Source organism: Clarias gariepinus, chromosome 23 (assembly GCF_024256425.1).
Source record: "Clarias gariepinus isolate MV-2021 ecotype Netherlands chromosome 23, CGAR_prim_01v2, whole genome shotgun sequence".
In the NCBI taxonomy this organism is placed as follows: domain Eukaryota; kingdom Metazoa; phylum Chordata; class Actinopteri; order Siluriformes; family Clariidae; genus Clarias; species Clarias gariepinus.
This window is the reverse complement of record NC_071122.1, coordinates 16,074,484-16,095,781: the sequence shown is the minus strand read 5'-3', so window position 1 is coordinate 16,095,781 and position 21,298 is coordinate 16,074,484. Positions and strand designations below refer to the sequence as shown.

The 21,298-nt window shown below is 37.0% G+C and overlaps 1 protein-coding gene across 1 annotated transcript; it reads left to right on the top strand.

The window, feature by feature from the left end:
- The first annotated feature begins 2,263 nt into the window (after positions 1-2,263).
- On the top strand, positions 2,264-16,701 carry tmem51b (transmembrane protein 51b). The gene is made up of 3 exons (XM_053484411.1): positions 2,264-2,490; positions 11,743-12,194; positions 15,528-16,701. The coding sequence occupies exons 2-3, from the start codon at positions 11,806-11,808 to the stop codon at positions 15,970-15,972; spliced, it is 834 nt and encodes a 277-aa protein (XP_053340386.1). The 5' UTR covers positions 2,264-2,490; positions 11,743-11,805; the 3' UTR covers positions 15,973-16,701.
- Positions 16,702-21,298: the final 4,597 nt, after the last annotated feature.

Here is a 21,298-nt window from a genome sequence, read left to right as displayed (position 1 = left end):
CTTAAGCTAAAGCTTCCCTTAGTGGAGAGTTTGGTACACTACCTTACATACTGCTAAACATTACAACAATATCTAGCAAATGTGTAGATTTGTAGGCATAAAGACATTTATGTGTTACATTCCAGTAAACTCTGTTTAATACCGTAAATGTTAGGGTGGCTGGAGATGTTCTTTACTTTTGCTTAAAAAAAAACTGATAAACTGATCAGGATCTGGCACATTACTGCTCATAACTTCTCTTCTACTTATCATTTTGATTTACTATATGGTGCAAGGTTCAGATTTCATATTGTACAATGTTTTTGGAGTAAGCCATGCTGTCTCCTAATCCTGGGTTCAGTTTCCACTCTCCTTTTCCTTCTTCTGGTCCAAAGACCATAATCAACAATAATTTATCGCAAAATCTACAATAATCAGTCCTTCCACATTCCTCTTCTGGACCCCATACCTATCCATCACCTACCCATTACATTTGTTTTCTTATCCAACATGCCCATTAAAAGTCAGTCTTTCTTCTGTGGGGACACTCACTACCACTTTGTCTAACTCACTCCAAAAATCTCCTTTCTCCTTCAAATTACATCCTACCTCCATCAAATCAGCTAGCTCTCTCCCTTTACCAGTCATAGTGCCAACATTCAAAGTTCCTATTTTAACCTGAACTCAGGATTAGATGGTGGAGACTGTATGGCGAACTATAAAAATAAAATAAATAAATAAAAAGAATTGGAAGTCCATTATAAAAACTGAAACTTGCACCATATAGTAAATCAAAATGTTGAGTAAAAGGAAAGTTATGAGCAGTTATGTTCCAGATGCTAATCAGCATATTTTAAGCTTTAACCTTTTAACTATTTCCCCAAAATCTTTACCCATCAATGATGGGTATTAACACTAGTACATATGTACAGGCAAACATACAGACAGACAGTCTGGTTTCAGGTCCTCCAATGTATGAAACCTAAAGATATAATTAAAGGAACAAGTTCTGACTAATGTACAGACAAAACCTTTCTTTTGTTTTTATAAATATTATATTATATTATTATTATATTCATTAATATTTTTAACAGCACTGTATAGCAGTATGGGGCTTTTTCTTCTGTTGCCCCTCCTGTTTTCAATTAGGGTTACTTAGTTGGCTGAACCTAATTTTCACCTTTTCTGAAACGGAAAACTAAGTTTGCGAGGTTGGGGTTAATGAACCCAAAGCTCAGGATTAAAATTAGGGTTTGTTCTGTTTTCTGATATTCCCCCATGTTGTACTATCCTGATGTAGATTATTGTGTATATTATCTGATGTAATATTGTGGAAATGTTTTTTTTTAAGTGAAACTCATAGATTCTAGATTTATTACACATGAAGTGAAAAATTACAGGCATTTTTGTTGCACCTTTTTCTACCACACTTTTTTTTAAATTCCACTCAACTTCACATGAATATGCTCTGACACAGCACTCTCTGAACAGCCACCCCCTTCAGCAATGGCCTTCTGTGGGTTACTCTTTGTAGAGGGTGTTGAGGATTGTCTTCTAAACAATTTTCAAGTCAGCAGTCTTCCCAGTGATTGTGGTTGTATGTACTGAACTAGACTGAGAGACATACTGTATGAATTGTAATTTACTCAACTCTGAAATGAAATATTCTAATATTATTGACATACAGGATTTTTTTTATCCGTTCTAAGCCTCAATCATTGAATTATTTCACTTTATGTGTAATGAATCTACAATACATAATAAACTCTTTTTCATGCACTTAAAAAAAAGTAAATATGTATATTATATCTTATATTTTTAGCATTGTATTCCTATTATTATTATTACTGGCTGAATTTTCCTGATTGTTATCTGGCAACCGGCGGCACAGTGGCTTAGTGGTTAGCACTGTAGTCTTGCGCTTAAGTTCCGGGTCCGATTCCCGCCTCGGGTTCTGTGTGCATAAAGTTTGCATGTTTTCCCCGAGCTTTGTGTCCAAAAGACTTCCAAAGACATTCAGATTAGTGTAATTTGCATTCCAAAGTTGACCGTAGTGTGCAAGTGTGTGTTTGCCCTGCGATGAATTGGCACACCCTTCAGGTGTACACCGCTTCGCGTCTCTCCGGAATAAGTTCCCACCGCCCTAATCAATTACCCTGTATACACTACATGATAAACCGATACAGACGGTGAGTAAGTGAGTGATATCTGGCAACCTTGTTTGCTGCAGACTTTTGCTACGGCGTGAATGCGACGTGCTTGAAGACCATGCAGTAGCCGGACCCTGAGCTCCCATTGGCAAAGTTTTTGCTGCTTATTTATTAATCTACAAAAAGAAACCACACCTGAAAAAGAAAATAAATAGTTCGTACATAAATGACCTGCTGAGTGATTTAAAAGAGCAGAGGAAACTAATTTTCTCTCTTTCACTTTTTTGAAAACACACCTGGTTCAGGTAGTTTGGTGACAAACCTCCGAGGGCGTTGCATCGAAGCCACAGGCATTGTCAAGGTAATGTCACTAGTTTGTATTTGAAGCAACAGTCGTTTGTTGTCATTGCTCCTTTTAATGAGTATACAATCAAAGGATAATATTTGGTGTGACTTGAAAAGAAAGATCTGTGGTAACATTGATGTTAGAAGGCGTGTAGACGTATTTAATCAAAAAAGTTGCACGCTTCCGGAGTTCAGGTAACCTGAGGTATCAATGGAAGGTTAAAATATTTGGATAGTTGTTTATCTGCCTGTTTTAAGGAAATCTGAAAACGATAGTGTTCCACGTCTTATGAAGTCATATGCACAAAGCATTGTTACACTAGAAGTAGAGAAAAACTCTTTTTGGCATATCGAAACTACTATTAAGACTTGTTTTTTTCTGTCCAGGAGTAATTTACAACGCATTTTAGCTCCCTCCGTTGCTACTAAAACCAGCGAAAAATCTAGCTACTGAATCACAAATAATGCTAAATTCTTATTCTCAATCCTGATTTCTAAGCATTTTTTCTAAGTGGCGTTTCCCCCGGAGGCAGGCCTTCCCCATTTTAAACGTCACCCGTCACTGCACTTCGTCTAACACTTTTATTTCGGTAATAAAGTTTCTGTGCTGTGCTGTCAGCCCTCTCCTTCATCGAGTATATTAGTGAGCGAAACAGCGCCTCTCTAAATGTTATGGTGTGAATGTGTGGTTAAACACGGTATTGCACTCGTACCATAGTTGGCTAATGTCATGTCCGAAAGAGAGCCAGAACGATGAGGCTGCTGAGAGTGCTGTCAGGACTATACCAAGGGAAACCAGGTACCCTTTGGCTTCAAACCATGATATCAACATCACCATTAGCCACCTCCTTTCCAAATCACTGTTAGCAACCCTAGGAAGTGCAGTTTAGTGTTTCTCACATTTCATACAACAAAAAATAAATGCATATTACTTTTAACAGTTGTTTTTAATTTATTTGATATTTCTATTAATTTTACATTTCAAGCCATCCCCTCCATCTCATCATATGTGGAGTGTAAGATGAAGTTAAAAATAAGTTAAGAACTAAACACTCTTTTGTTGCATAAAGTTGGCACTGTTTTTCAGAGCAGGTGGCTTTTATAGAGCTATCCTTAGACCACCTATACACACATGACTGACAAAAATTTAAAAAGAAATAGCACAGATCAAAGATCAAGATCACTTGTTATATGGTACAGCCGACAACAACTTGGCACAGGTTTTACACCCGATACCCTTCCTGACGCAACCATCCCATTTCATCCGCACAGGGACCGGCACTGTAACATAATAATAATAAGAATTTGTGATTTCTGCATTTTTGCAATGTCTTTCCCATATTCCGGGAAGTATTTACACGGAAAACTTTGTTTCTACATGACATGTCAGAAAATCCAAATACAGTTTTGTGTCTAAACCTGTCTGACTTCAGCATAACCTTTTTTTTTTTTTATCATAATTTTTTTTTAAACGGTCATTAATCAGCGCTGTGTTGCAGCACGACTCCATGAGGCTAGTAGTGATGTTTCGTTCATAAATTATTTGTTCTTTTTAAACAAATCTTTAAAGTGACTCAGAATAACGAGTACTTTAGGAGAGTGATTCATTCATTTTCTACTGGGCGTGCATGCGCAAATCATTACAAAACCCCCATAGGTTATGTACAGGAAACAGAATTAAGCGATTCTTTCTCAATGTGTTTCTACTCCGAGTCGTTCGTTCTTTTGTCACTTGACATTAGATTCAAAAGAATAAACGATTCAGACTGGAAGATATTAGAGTTGAGCTACTCATTCTGTTTATTATAATATTGCATTGTAATATTTTCATTACTGGAACTATAGCCAAAATTTATGTATATAGACGTATTGGGAGTCTTTTTTTTTTTATTGAAAATGCAACATTTTATTTTATTTCTAATCAAAAGAACGCAATGAACTAAATGATTTTAAAAAAGATTAGTTCATTTTGATGAACGAGAATCAAAGAACCGAATCACTAAAATTATTCAAACTTCCCATGCTAGAGTTTTTCAATCTTACTGGGTTTTATGAAAAATGCCCGTCCACCGCCTGAAACTGTGTGTTTCTGAAGAGCATGCACTACTGTCAGTATGGTTTTTACCACTCGCGATCGATTAATTAGTAGCAGACATTACACTGCTCTCACACTACTGCTCAAGTGCCTGTTTATTCAGTTAGCACGAGAACAAACTGTCTGCTACTAATTAATGGATCGCAGATGTCATCGTTCTCCAGGACAGAGTTTGAGAAAGGTCGGCAAGTATACTTGGGCAGCCGTCAGTTTACCTGGGCAGCCTGTTCAAGCATACTCTGTGTGGTATTTTCACTGCAGATAGATAGATAGATAGATGGATAGATACTTCATTGATCCCGAAAGAAATTCTAGACATCCAGCAGCAGTAGAGACAGTACTACTAAGACTACTAGACTACTAAGGCTGTACAATAGATGTGTCTTACATACAGTCTAGTCAGTATACACAGGGTAATGTGAGAATTGACCAGAAGTTACTGATGCAAATAAACACAAGAAATATACGGCAGTTTGCAATAAAATAAAGCATATAAATCACAAGTTTACAAAAGAGGAACTAATAAGAGAAATTAAGGTAATTACAGTGCAGCCTTGATGTGCAATTTTATGTGTGGCAAAGTGACAACAGTGTGCAAATAGTATTAATTGTGCAAATAACTTAGTAGTTGTGCAAAGAGCAGCACAGAGTCTCTGTGTAATGGCAAAATACAGTATGTAATGTGAGAGTAACTGAGAATATAACAGATAAGAGACTGTACAACTGTGATGTATATAGCAGACAGTTCTGAAAGATAGAGATTGAATTTTTAGTTGGAATTTTTTTTTTTTTTTGACTAAACTACTACTAGATTGCCAACTGAAAATGAAACCTGATTACATATAGAGCTGTGTACATTTAGGTGAGCGAATTATGTCCAGAGTGAGTGGCTTACTGGTAACTTACCATGTACATAATAAATATTTGGCCTAGCTTTTCACGTTTCCCTTGCAAAAGTGTTGAGTTTTTATCAAAAAGCTGAGGCGAGTCTCCGCCAAAGTATTCAAAAGTTTGCACCAAAGTCATATTTTGACATGGAAATTAGATTTGTAAAAACGTTCTATACATCTGGCTAACATTGTGAGAAACCTATGGTGACCAGTTAATTAAAAATTCTATTATTTGCCACAGGTGTACCAGAAGGTGTGTAAATTTGCGGTGAATTCATATTTTCATATGCAAATTAGGTTTGTGTCAAACTGGGTAACAAGTTGTGGCACATTTGTGCTAAATTAACCTCTCCCAATCCTCTTGCAAGCATTTCTGCAAGGTGAGGTTCCTTAAAATTTAAAAACACAAATGGACTTCAGATTAAAGACAATATCATTAATTTAATAAATAAAACAGGAACAAGACCACAGTATAACACTACAATACTGTGCATTATTATTATTATTATTATAAAAGATCACAAATGATATCAACAGCTGTAATTAAAATTTAAGGAAATAATTAAACAAGATTAAATCTGGGATCAGAGTCATGCTGAGGAAACAGAAGAAAAATCATAATAGCCTATTAAATAATATAGTTTTTGCTTACACACAAACTCTAACATTCAAAACTACAAACTAATTCTCTGACTTGCACACAGTTTTCTATTTCATTTAACTTTTTTTGGTGCAAAACATTAAACCATGATTCACCATGACGGACAGGACACTCCGACCAATCAGACCACACTTAAAATAATATTGAAATCAAAATTAGCTTTTAGTTTTGCAGACCTGTGCCTGTATTTAGTGTGTCCCAGAATAAATCGTAGGTGACATGCTTAAAGGTAATTTAGAACTGAAAAATATTCCTAGCTCAGAATAGAACATAAAAGTTATTTATGAAGTTTCCTACTCCTACTTTCAGCATGGAGCAGGACTGCTTCTAGGAAAGCGTATGAGGTCACTGTGTTTGACAACTTTCACATTATACTGGGTGTTGTATTTGCCATCTGTCATTTTGCCACACGTACACTACCGTTCAAAAGTTTTAGAACACTTGCGAATTTCTTTCCTTTTTTCTTTAGTCATTTATTTTTTACATTCTACAACAATACTGGGGATTTCAAAACTATAAAATAACACGTATGGGATTAGGTAATTACGTAACAAAAAAAAAACAGCAGGTAGTTATTATTTGAAGACACAGAGGTCATTCTTTCTGTAATAGTTCTTGCAAGAACAGTATTGTCAAGTGCATTTGCAAAATCCGTCAAGCACCATAATGAAACTGGCTCTCATGAAGACCATTCCAGGAGGGCGAGACCAAAACCTACCTTTGCAGCAGACGACAAGTTCATTTAGAGTTATCAGCCTGAAAAATGACCAATTAACAATACCTCAGATTAGAGGCGTTATTAAGTTTTTACAGAGCATAAGTAGCAGAAACATCTCAATATCAACTATTCAAAGGAGATTAATGCATTTTTTGGACACCTTCAGCATTCCTTTACAATGTAGAAAGAAATAAAAATCAGGAACCATTATGGAGTTAGAAAGTGTTTTAAAACTTTGAACGGTAGTGTACCTCTGAGAAGTGTAAAAACCGTGGTGCACCATGTTAATGCTGTGATGAAGTGCTGGACCAGATGCATATGGCACATGATCTTTTACAAAAAAAAAAAAAAAAAAGAGTATTACATTTTTGTCAAAATTTTCTTTTCATGAGTTCAGTGTTGCCAAAACATCTCTCCTTCGTGCTTGTTTCTGCCTGACCGCTATTTTTTCCTCACAACTCCTCACTAAGTATCTAGTTAGAAAACTTCCGGAGCTCTCCTAAAGTTTTGCACAAGATGAGAAGTTATTTTGATAAATTGCTGTTTTTTTATAATTCAATAATTTTTGTCCACTTGGGACGCTTGGTTAAATATGTGAGGTTGTTTTAGATTTAGTGGCACATGTCATATTTTTGTACAAGAAATTAGGAAGAAAAAAAAAATCTAAATTTTGTTTGGTGCTATGATTAAGGTTCACATTATGTCCTGATGCATGTTTTGGGAATGGCCAATTGTTATGACAATAACAACATCCAAGTTTTTAAAAGTAGGATGCTGTGAATTGTATACTGTCCTGCCCAAAATGATTTATACAGTGCTTTAAAAAAAAGTATAAGCAAATTCATAATGTTAAATCACTAGATTCATTACATGTAAAGTGAAATATTTCAAGCCTTTTTTGTTTGTTTTAATCTTGATGATTACCAATTTAAGCTCATAAAAATCCTGTATCTCAAAAACATTTCCAAAGAGCAATCAAAAAAGTATTTACAATACAGACATTCTGAAAAAAAAATGTTAATTTATGCAATCAATACTTAGTATGTAGTTTGGTACTTGGATATCATGCTCAGCAAACCAGTTAGAGGCAGTTCTGTTGGGAAAGAAAGTCAGCATCTTTGTAAAGCTTGGACCATTGAGCAGCAATGCAGGTCTTTTTCTCATGCTTCAGAAGACATCTGTGCATGGTTGCTCTTGATGCGCCAACTACAGACTCACTCCACTCCTTGTGAAGTTCTTGAATTGTCTTAGCTTGACAGTCTTGAGCCTGTGGTGATCCCTGAATAAAAAGAAGAGGAGAAAGGATCAGGGCCAGAAGGTGGCGGTAATGGAACATGGTGGATGTCAACTGCTGGTAAACACCAAGGAGACAAAACAAGAAGATAAGACAACAGTCTTTCCCATGCATGTACTGAACTTGACAAAGAGATTTGTACTGTTTGAATAGTATAATAGTATAATACTGTTTGAATAAGAATTTATTTAAACACGAAATTAAATATTCAAATACAGTATGTGGCAAAATATACAGTACTGAAATGAAAAGATGAACAATAATATCTTGTTGTCATCTGTCAGTTTATTTCTCCTGAAAAAAACTAACATACATACTATTAGCATGTTGATTTACCACAGTATGCGTAATGTAAGTGCTGAAGTGTGTGTGCACCGCCACACTTTACACAGTGTTCATATCGATCACGCAGATCCTCAACCCGGATTCCTGGAAGGGTTGCTGCAGACTCCTGCCAAAGGAGATGTTTTGCTTGTGTAATCCAGGCACAGTTCTTGGCGGATCTTCACAGTTGAACACAAACTTTTTGAGATGCACTGTACACGTATTGTAATAATTGGGCCCTTAAGTTTACATACTGCTGGGTAAAACCTAGAAATTTTCAGAACTCCAAGCAACCCACTATATACTTTAAGAGTGGATCAGTGTGTAATTTTGGATATGTCTGATCAAAAACAAATGTTTGATTCATTTTTGTTCTAAACCTCACACAACGAATATCCCCAAAATTAATGGACATAACCCCAGGTCAAATGCAGGGGGAGCAGATAAATAGGGCACATCTAACTATGTATAGCAATGCAACTAGTAAAATTACTCGCACAATAAAATACCACAGAAACACAACCACAGATCATTCATAATACTGTGAATAGATATTCTACTGTTCAGTTTCAATGAACATGGATGTTTCATACTTGTGTGAAATTAAGAATTATATATAATCAGTCTATACACCTCCAAGGTGAAATGGTTTAGTCCTAAATCCTAATTGGGAGTGTGTCTTCTCCTGATGTTTTTTAATGAAAAATAAATAAGAATAGAGCAAACCCATTAGGGTCACAGTTTAGGGAACAAATAAAGAAAAGAAGAAACAAGGAGAACAAATATTAAGGTATATAGCTTTTATATCTTTATAATATATACAGTATGTAGTAAAATAGGTGAGTCTAGCGCTTTCCTAATTTTATTTCAGAAAAGTTAAGGAAAAAGCTAAAGTACAATCAAGCAAATCAGTCTGCAATAACTGATAAATACACTATAATTACCTGGATTGCTCCCTGGCTCTATGTGATAAAGTGACTAAAAAAGTAACTGGAACTCCAGCAAACCACGGTGAGAGCCATTATCGAATGGAGAAACTTTGGATTGGTGGGAAACCTTTCTAGAAGTGGCCGACCTACCAAATTACTCCAAGAACACTACAACTCATCCAGGAGCTTATAAAAGAATCAAAATCAACTAAAGATTTAAAGATTTGCAGGACAATCCATGTGTTAAATCGATGTTTAATGCTCCCCGAACCAGTCTTTCACAATTTAAGCCTGGTGAATTCTGGCATTGTCATCTTTGAATATTCTCGTGCCATAAGGGAAGAAAAAAAAATCCAGGGGAAATCCAGGGGAAAAACTTTAGTATATTCAGGAGTAACAGAAGCAATCCCTGATCATAACCCTGCCCCCACAGGCTCGTATAGTAGGCACTAAGCATAATAAGTGCATCACTTCATCCATGTCTCTTTTTAGTCTGATGCACTCGTCACTCTGTAACAGAACTCATCCAACCATATGATCTTTTTTCAATCCTCCACAGTCCTTTCTTTGTGCTCCTTATAAAATTAAAGCCTTTTCCTGATTATCCTCACTGATAAGTGGCTTATTTAAAGCTACACAGCTGTTTAGTCCCAATCTTTTGCTTTTTTTTTTTTTTTTCTCTCTATTATTTTTTCAATTTTGACTATTTGGAGTACAGCCTTGTACAATCATGCACAACTTTCTGAAATTCCCGTAAACAAAGAAATTGCTGCATTCTAGATCACATCTAACAATTTAAACAAAAAAACAAAAAGAAACACAACAACAAACAAAAATGTTCCTCTTGTTTTAACACATGGTAATCTTTTTTAATCTTGCTAGTTTCAAAGCTGGATAAATCTCTTTTTATAAATTTTTTTATTTTTTTTTATTTTATTTATTACTAACAAAATCAGAGCTGCATTGTCCACCCAGATTTATCTTCCTCTCCTTCATCCATTATATTCAAATGTTTGATGTAATTTACAAATGGTCTCCATATTTCTTTAAATACATTTTGTTTAGCCTTAAAAATGTAAGTTATGTTTTCTAATGGAAGGCTTGATAACATTTGTCTTAACCATTGGTTACTACTTTTTTTTTTTTTTTTTTTTTTCATCCACAACAGAACTATACATTTCTTAGCATAAAGCAAGCCGAGGTCTAAAAATGCTCTTTCTTTTTTACTATAGTTTTGTTTCTCTGGATATAAACCCAACAGAAAAAGCTTTGAGTCCAGTACTATTTCTTTTGAGATGCTTATATTTTTCAAAAATATTTGAATTTTTCTACATTGCCAAATACAATGAAAAAAAAGTTATTCTATCTTCCATACACTTTCTGCATATGTCTGGTATATTTTTGTTATATTTATTTAATTCCACCGGTGTTACATTTGTCCGCATTATTCATTTATACTAAATAAGTTTGAGACGCGTATTTATTGACATAGTTTGAGCCTTAATACAAACTTCTTCCCAATTTTCATCTGACAACTCAAATTGCAAGTCTTTTTGCCATGCATTTAACTTATACTTTGAACTTTCTGGTGAATTAGTTGTCAACAACTTATAAAATTCAGATATGATGCCCTTTCTCAAGTTATCCCTTGTCATAATTTTTTCTAATGACAAAAGTAAGGGTTTATTCTCCTGATTTGATTTTATGGAACTTCTTAGTTGTAAATATTTGAAATGCTTTTATTATCAAAAATAGCTGTGAGTGCTACTCTTGTTTTTTTTTATGACTTGATTGCATAAAGCATCAAGATGGTTCACCACTATCCTTTCAGATTTTAATGCGTTTTACAATTGACAATGCAATTGACCCAATTGTAATCAGTTTATTTCTTTCTTTCAATTGTAGTCAGTATATGTCCTTTCTTGATGCAGGCCAATAATTTGACCCTCCTGAAACAGAGTAATGTCTTTGCCTCAAGCACAGGACATGTCTTCTGACATAGTTGTCATGACAATATATTAAAAAGCTACTCACTGCATCAGTTAGGGTTAAATAACTTGTTGCTAGCTGAACCATATTAATGCAGTAATTATCCAATGGAAGGCTCTTAAGGCTGTAACTAAATCCAGGTGTTGAATTTTTTTCTCTTTTTTTTTTGGCCAGGCAGTGATTAGTCCTTGACTTCCTACAAATGTTTAAAATGTGTCAAATTTAATTATACTTTTATTATTCAACTATTATACAATATACAAAATCGTTTTTCTAATCCAAAAACGGTAATTCCCTTACATTTAAAACGTTTCCAATGTTTGCATTGCTTTTTCTCTTTGAACTAATCAACTTTTCCTGTTCCCCAGGTTCAGACTGCTTCTGAAACATTCTTTTCTAAGATTACAGTGTGAGTGGTGTGGCGCGATACCATGTGTTATAGTGGGCAGCCTCTGTGCTCAGGCAGGGGCCATGTGCGATCTAACTCCTCCTCTAGTGTGGGCAGCAGTTCAAGCTCCCAGTATGCATTTTGTGCCCTGGGTGTGGGCCTGGTGGCGCTTGGAGTCGTCATGATTCTGTGGAGCGTAGTACCACTGGAGGCGCGTGTCAACAACACTGATGGGCAACATGGTGGTGTTACCAATGAAGAAACCAAGCAGAAGACTTCATCTGTGGCTTTTGTGTTGATTGGGGCTGGATTGGCCTTGCTGATGTTGGCCGTGTGCCTGGGAATGAGAAACAAGCACAGGAGGGACAGGGGGACACCAACAGCGACTGGTACTCAGTACACGGACCGTATGTCAGGAGAAGCAGGGGAGACGTGAGTCCTTTACTACACTTTCAGTTCAGTCGAATAACTATATGCTATTCTGATCTTATTATTCTCAAAGAGACAGTTGGTTGCTGAGCAAATTGACCATTACAAGCAAATAGAAAACCTCATGATACAATGTCAAATTGGTCAAACTTGATTATAAATTATATATAATGAAAAACATGCAGTGTACAGTATAACATAATATGGAAAACTGACATGGCCACATATATGCTCAGGCGTGGTTGTCTGGTGTTTTTTTTGATGATACATTGATACAATGATACATTGTTTAAAGGGTTATTGATGTATTGTAAAAAGCAACAGATGTGTTAGTCAGTAAATGTACACTGCCTGGCAAAAAAAAATGGCACGCATTAAGAGATCGTTCAGCCACCTGTAGTTTTTATTACGGTGTGCATGTGTGAAAATGACTCCACACGCTCCTAGAAACCCTATTTTACAGTTTCGGGATACCCCTGTGCCATCAGGGAAGCAAAAAAGTGTGTTGAGAGGCTTACCTGGTTGTTTTGGTGATTTTATTGCCACACAACATTGCTGAGCCTAGACCTGACCCACCAAAGAAACACCAGATCATTACCCTGCCTCTACCATCTGAAGAAAGTTTTTTTTATTATTATTTTTTTATTATTATTAGCCTCACTAACAAGTGGCTTACTTCAGGTCACACAGCTGTTTAGTCCTAATCATTTGTGTGTGTGTGTGTGTGTGTGTGTGTGTGTTTGTGTGAGAGTGTTTGTGTGTGAAAATGCTTTTACTTTCACTTTGAAACATAGCTCTGACCTGCTTTTTTTTTTTGTACCATTTCATTTCACAAACCCCAACTCTAGTCCTGATGTCCAGTTAAGGAAATGCTGTTTAGACTGGCTTTGCATGACAAATTTCTTAAGCCTGTGCTCTTCCCTGTGGCTTGTTCACCTTTTCCTACAACAATTTTTTTTCCTTCCAGTCAACTTTTCTTGAAAATACACCAATACAGCACCAATACAGCACCTTATATTATACATATAATCTTATTCTGACCGGCACAAATTGCTGGCTAGTATGCGGGTGTAGCAACCATCGACAGCGGAGCTCAAACCCGGATCCTCAGATCCCAAAACCAACAACCAAGCGCATTATATTACATATAAAACAAATAATCATTTGTAAGGGAAACGTGCTTGTATATCAAAGCGAATTTCGGAAATTTTAAGAAATAATGAAAACTCAGATGATTCATTCCACAACCCAAAATATTCATATAAAAATAATTATTACAAAATATAAAGTGAAAATAAAACATATTAACCTGCTCTTTATCTCAGAAAAGAAACACGACAGCAGAGTTCCCGCACACACTCTAATGGACTCACTGCATTTGATGGAGAGAGACTCTGAAAACTGGGTCTTTAACAAGGAACCTAACTAATAACACTTGTTTCTAAGTGCGCACACACAGGGTCACAATGTTATAATAAACAGTACACCGTGCACACGGATGTTGTCTACACATGTTTTTATTTTATATATATATATTTTTTTCACATTCTACAACAATACTGGGGATTTTAAAACTATAAAATAAGCGCATGCGCGCGCACACACTTTTTGTGGTGCATAAATAAGGGAATGAAATAATTACAAATGAGGATTGCCTTTAATACTTCGGTACTTGCAGTTAAAGGAACCTGACTGTGGGTTATATACAGTGAGGTCAATACGCATTTCATCACTCTGTGATTTTGCAAGTTCTCTTACTTAGAAATCATGGAGGGGTCTACAATTTTCAGCATAGGTGCATTTCCACTGTGAGAGACCGAACCTAAAAAGAAAAATCCGGAAATTACATTGTATGATTTTTTTTTTTTTTTTTTTTTTTTTTACAATTTATTTGTGAATTACTGTGTCAAATAAGTATTTGATCACTTGAGTCAAACATTTTTAATATTTGGTACAGAAGCCTTTAACAATTAGAGAGGTCAAACAGTTCCTGTAGTTCTTCACCAGGTTTGCACACACTGCAGGAGGGATTTTGGCCCACTTCTCTAGATCTGTCAGGTTTCGGGGCTGTCGCTGAGCAACACAGAGTTTCAGCTCCCTCCAAAGATTTTCTATTGGATTTAGGTCTGAAGACTGGCTAGGCCACTCCAGAACCTTAATATGCTTTTTACGGAGCCACTTCTTGGTTTTCCTGGCTGTGTGCTAGTCATTGTCATGTTGGAAGACCCAGGCACGACCCATCTTTAATGCTCTGACTAAGGGAAGGAGGTTTTTGCCTAATATGTCACCATTCATGGCCCCGTTCACCCTCTCCTTAATACAGTGCAGTCGTTCTGTCCCCTGTGCAGAAAAACACCCCCAGAGCATGATGCTTCCAGCCCCATGCTTCACTGTAGGTATGGTATTATTGGGATAATACTCATCACTCTTCTTCCTTTAAACATGGCAAATGGAGTTAAGACCAAAAAGTTCTACTTTGGTCCCATCTGACCACAGGACTTTCTCCCATGACTTCTCTGGATCATCCAGATGGTCCCTGGCAAACTTCAAACGGGCCTGGACATGGGCTGACTTAAGCAGTGGAACCTTCCGTGCGATGCAAGATTTTAAACCATGACGTCTTAGTGCATTACTGATAGAAGCCTTGGAAACGATTGTCCCAGCTCTCTTCACGGCATTGACCAGCTCCACCGATGTAGTTCTTGGCTGATTTTTCACCATTATTAGCATTATTGATACCCCACGAAGAGAGATCTTCCGTTGGGCCCCAGTCCGAGAGACATTGCCAGTCATCATTAACCTTTTCCATTTTCTGACAATTGCTCCAACAGTTCTTTTTTCAACAAGCTGCTTGGCAATTGCCCCAGAGCCCTTTTTAGCTTTGTGAAGGTCTACAATTCTGTCTCTTATCTCTTGTGTCTTTTGACAGCTCTTTGGTTTTGCCCATGTTACTTTGACAGCTAACGACCTCAAACAGGTGCTACTAATTTAGGATTTTTCTTTTTAGATTTTGTCTCTCACAGTGGAAATGCATCTATGCTGAAAATTGTAGACCCCTTCATGATTTCAAAATCACAGGGTGATCAGATACTTATTGACCTCACTGTATGTATGAAAAAAAAAAAAAAAAATATATATATATATATATATATATATATATATATATATATATATACACACACACGCGCGCACACACATAAACATAACTGCAACAAATAGTCATCCATATATTAAAGCCAATCCTCATGTTTGTACTTATATTATTTTAGTCCATTTAAAATATAGTGTGTATGACTGTTAAATTGATATCTAATTCACCCTGTGTGTTTGCTGCAGGTCGGCACCTGCCCCAAGCTATGATGTGCCTAGCTATGATGAGGCTGTGACTAGTGGCCGTTATCCTATCCGCCAGAGCAACCTGCGCCAGAGTACCTCACAACTCCCTTCGTATGAGGACCTGATTGCTGCAGTGGAAAATGAAGGAGAAGGACAAGGTGTTGCCAGTACTCAGAATGCTCCAAGTAGTCAGAATGCTCCTGGTCCTCACGTTGCCCCCCAAGCAGCTGGAACGAATGCCCAACCAGCTCGCAGCAGCAGCCGAGCTAGCTCCATCTTCAGACCTCTCCGTGTTCGCAGGATTAAATCTGAGAAGCTCCGTGTGAAAGATGTCCGGCTGAATATCCAGAGCCCTCCCCAGGGAGAACGAATTACCATTGAGCCGCTAACACCTCCACCACAGTATGAGGACAAACCGCCCGAGTTCCCCACAGAAACAGAGTGATGGCGTGAGTTGTGTATAAACATTGTCAAAGTGAATATCGGTCTTTATTTGTGCTACTATTGCTGTTGGTATACAGTAGGTCTGCCTCAAAGAAGTGCTGTAAAGAATTGTTGTTGTTTTGAAATGGTATTGAAATTTAGTACTACTTTGAAATGTGATAATCCACAAGCCAGGATAAAATGTTAAGGTGTATTAATTTTTATTTATTGATGTTTAAGTTTAAGTAGTATGCAATAGTGATTAAGTCTGTATATCGTCAAATCTGTCTACATTTCTGTGCTTGAACAACATTCCATTGAGCTTAGAAGGACGAGTATAAATGCGCAAAAATGATGGACAATAATTCATTAAGAAGAAACGGGGCAGCAAGTGATTGACTAGTAAACCTGTAAAGATGTTCAGTCGGAAAAAAAAATCAATGGCAAATAGTATTGTGCTGTGACAAAATTTCATTAATAAGGCAAAGGAATTGAAAGAAGAAAAACAGCAGCTGTAACATTACAGAGTTATTGCTGCTAAAACGTTTTGAATGTTTACTTTTAGGAAAATGATCTTGATTATGTACGCCTCCATGTGTGTTGTGTTAAGGATGAATCATTGTGTGTAAAATAAATGGGGGAGTGTCTGTTGATATAATTATGTATGCATATTATAAATGTGTATTATGTATGTTACTAATGATACTATGGGTTGGTATGGGGTGCGTATGTGATTTTCATTATATGTTATCTTTTCACCATGTTTTGTGTTTTGTTATTAATAATAAATGTACATTTCCTATTCGTTTTTATATAAATATTTATATATTTCATTCAATAATTTTGTACACTGAAGCTGTGGGAAAGAGTAGTGGAAGCTGGATTAAGGGCAGAGGTGAGCATTTGTAAGCAGCAATATGGTTTTATACCTAGAAAGAGTACATCAGATGCAGTATTTGCTTTGAGGATGCTAATGGAGAAGTACAGAGAAGGTAATAAAGAGTTGCATTGTGTCTTTGTAGATTTAGAGAAGGTGTATGACAGGGTGCCAAGAGAAGAGCTGTGGTATTGTATGAGGAAGTCTGGAGTGGCAGAGAAGTATGTTAGAGTGGTGCAGGACATGTATGAGAGCTGTAAGACAGTGGTAAGATGTGCTGTAGGTGTGACAGAAGAGTTCAAGGTGGAGGTGGGTCTGCATCAAGGATCGGCTCTAAGCCCCTTTTTGTTTGCTCTGGTGATGGACAGGATGACAGATGAGGTAAGACAGGAGACAGGATGTTTGCAGATGACATTGTGCTTTGTAGCGAGAGCAGGGAACAGGACGAAAATTTGGAGAGGTGGAGGTATGCTCTGGAAAGCAGAGGAATGAAGGTTAGCCGCAGCATACATGTGTGTGAATGAGAGGAACCCAAGAGGAATGGTGAGGCTACAGGGGGCAGAGGTAAAGAAGGTGCAGGATTTTAAGTACTTAGGGTCAACGGTCCAGAGCAACGGAGAGTGTTCAAAGGAGGTGAAGAGGCGATTACAGGCAGGTTGAAATGGGTGGACAAAAGTGTCAGGTGTGTCAATAAAAAAGTATCAGCAAGAATGAAAGGGAAGGTGTACAGGACAGTGGTGAGACCAGCGATGCTCTACGGTTTAGAGACAGTGGCACTGAAGTAGAGACAGGACGCAGAGCTAGAGGTAGCAGAGCTGAAGATGTTGAGGTTCTCTGGATGCTGAGTGACAAGGATGGATAGGATCAAGAATGAGTTTATTAGAGGGACAACCCATGTTAGATGTTTTGGAGATAAAGTCAGAGAGGCCAGATTGAGGTGGTTTGATTATGTTCAGAGGAGAGATTGTGAATATATCGGTAGAAGGATGCTGAGGTTGGAACTGCCAGGCAGGAGGTCTAGAGGAAGACCAAAAAAGAGATTTATGGATGTAGTGAGAGAGGACATAAAGTTAGTTGGTGTGAGAGAAGAGGATGCAGAGGATAGGGTTAGATGGAGGCAGATGATTCGGTGTGGCGACCCCTGAAAGGGAACAGCCGAAAGACAAAGAAGAAGAATCGGTTGTACACTTGTCGATATGCTCCTTTTAAGAAGCAGTTGATGACTGTAGAAAATGAATTTTCATAAGACATACAGGGTACATAATACGTACAGAATACATAAGCCTTTTATATGTAGTTAGGGGTGATGATTATTATTATTATTAGTGTTATTATTATCAGGTTACCATAGACCATATGAGGTGTGACTTTGGAGTCTTTGGAATGCATTTTGAATTTAAATCTCTAAATCATTTATTCAGTGGACACTCCATATTTATATTTCCATCTACAGTCTTCTGTTTTTTCCACCAATCTTCTCTATAAGCACTCTCATTACTTAGGTTCATTCAGTTCATGTTTGTGTTTTTTTCCCTGCCAGCAGATTCAGTTTATTAAATAATTACCAAAACCCCTATTAAGCTCAGTTGAGTGTTCCAAGGAAGATGCAACAATTGCTGAGCCACACCCTGGCAAGAGAACAGCAGAGCTGAGCGATCATAGCTATAGCTTGATTTTAAGGAAAAAGTCCATCAGCACTATTACTGCTACTACAACTATTGCACAAATCCATATTATGGCAAGAGACACTCTGTTACAGTAAGAAAGGACAAAAAACACAGTCCATCCTTACTTTAAGAAAATCAATCTAAAAAAAATAATCAAGAACTTTGAATGTATCCCCAAGGGCAATCAACATCAAACACTATGATGAAACTGGCTCTATTTCTGTTCCCCGGAAAGTAGACCCCCAAAAGCTACCACTGCTATGGAGGATATGTTTATTAGAATGATCAGCTTCAGAAACCACTGATTTTATAGCACCTCAGATCAGAGCGCACAGAAATGCCTCTCAGAGTTCAAGCGTTAGACATATTTTAACATCCACTATTCAGAGGAGACTATGTGAGTCAGGTGAGAGTCAGGCATTAGTTATGCTGCTTTATCCTGTATAATTAGGGCACGAGGCAGGGTACACCCTGAAAAGGGTGCCAATCCATCGCGGAACAATATAGTAGCACAGATCGTAGCTACACAATGTGGACATTGCTAAGCGATGTTTTTTAAAATTATTATTATTACATATAAAACATATATTTTTATTTTGTCACATATAAACAAGAGTGAATTAGATAATTTGTTTTCATCTAAGCTTTTTCTAAAGATTTCTTCTTGTGACAAATATGACCTTAGTCATTTATTAAATTATATATATTTTTTCCTGATTTTCTCTCTAACTTAGTCGTGTTCAAGTCCTCCCCGTTACTAGGGGACTTCCACATTAAGCTACTATGACCACTCAGTCAGGAGGGCTGCAGACTTATCACGTGTTTCCTCCGAACCACATGACGTCACTGACCACATCTTTTCGAACTGCTCGCTCATGCACTATCCACTCCCTCCGCTTGTGTGAGCTCACAGACGCCCCTGATTGGCCGTAGAGCTGTAATTAATGTGGGAGCACTAAATGCCTCCCATCCCACCGCGCTGAGAGAGCTCAGCCAATCAGCTCTCTAGGCCTTCGGCTGCGAGAGGCTACAGCATCACCCAGGGATCGAACCAGTGATCCCTGGATAATAGGGCGAGCACTTTACCACTGCGTTATCAAGCATTAGCCATTATCATTCATTGACTGTGTGGTTGTTTTTACATCGAAACAAATTGCATTTTTGGATTGTGTGACTTTTAGTTCTATTATGTTACACTACACAAGCTGGCTTCATTAATGCTTTAAGAAATTATATTATGATAATCTATGATATATACCATAATATACCATAGTATAACTGTGGTACTTCAGACATTATGATAGTAGGCACCATAGGAGCTACCAGGTTAGGTACTGAGGCACTTTAGTGGGTGTCCATTCTGGTGTGTACCACAATACTTGTTGTGAAATGGTGATTATTCGGTACGACAGTGGCTACCAAAGTTCGGCAGATGTATCACAGGTTCCTGGTACATGTTCCATGCAGTACCATGTACTATAGTTCCTATGTACCATAGAAAGATTTCTTATGAGTTGGATCTATTTGTTGTGTATTCATTCAACATTATGTTAATTGCTTTTATTTTTAAGGTTATTCATAATTTTGAATTGATAAATGTCCCTGATTGATTTTTACACCCATGCCAGGCTGTGGCCAGCATTACATATTATATATGTTTTTTAATGTGGAGAGTCTGTAGAAGGAAAAAAATAGCGACAGTAAAAGTACCAGTCCATCCATCCATCCATTTATCTAGGAACCTCTGTAGATTGACCATAGACCGTAGAGGCCAGTGATGATTGCCATTGTATTTATTCCCATTTTTTTACAACCGTAGGTCCCACTAGTTAACATTCACATGCGCATTCACACACTACCGGAAATTTGCGAAAGCCAAAAGTACCATTGCTGATATTTAATCTTCCTAATCACTTCTCTCCACTGAGCAGTAATAAACATATGTTATAAAAAACTATGCTTGACTATAATACATAAATAAGCTAAATCATTTTCTTGAAATGTGCAAACAGGATTTTCTTTCCTGGAAGACTCAGCAATGTATAAAAGTAATCACTAGGATATCTCTGTTGAAATCTGACAGATGCACCCAGATGGATTAAAGATATCATGACTCTAAACAAAAGCTCAACCTATGAAGGAGGAGTTGGTCGTTCTCTGGCCATCAGAGAAAAGGGGATGCTCCAAATAAACACAGACTGCCAACCCATGACTCAGTGCTTCTGCAGTTCTTCTGTGACTCCAATCAAGCTGTTTTAGTTATTTACACATAATGGGTACAGGATACAAACATACTTTTCAGCCTGTAACTTAAAATGATAATTTATAACAAACTTGCTTTATTTATACTTTAAGAAATTTTACTATGGTGAACTATAATACCATAATATAGCATAGTATTCTCATGGTACTTCAGACAATATGATAGTAGGCTCCATAGGACTTATAAGGTGAGGTACTCTGGCACTTTAGTGGGTGCCGTGGTAGTACAGTACCATGGTGTGTATCACAATACTTGTAAGTTTACCAAAGTTCAAGGGGTGTGTTATTTTTTGGAGGTTACCATAACAGGTATAATGTCTCTAATGTCATACATTTTTTATTGGATTGAAATGTGAAATCAAATGATGTCAATTAGCCTATCAGAAGCTCTATCACATACATTTTCTGGAATTTTTCAAGTTGTTTAAAGGCACAGACTCTGCCTATATGTAAACTTCTGACCGACTTGGAATGCGATATAGTAAATAATAAGTAGTGCTATCAATGAATTTAAAAAAATCTAGCTAATTACCCTTATAGAC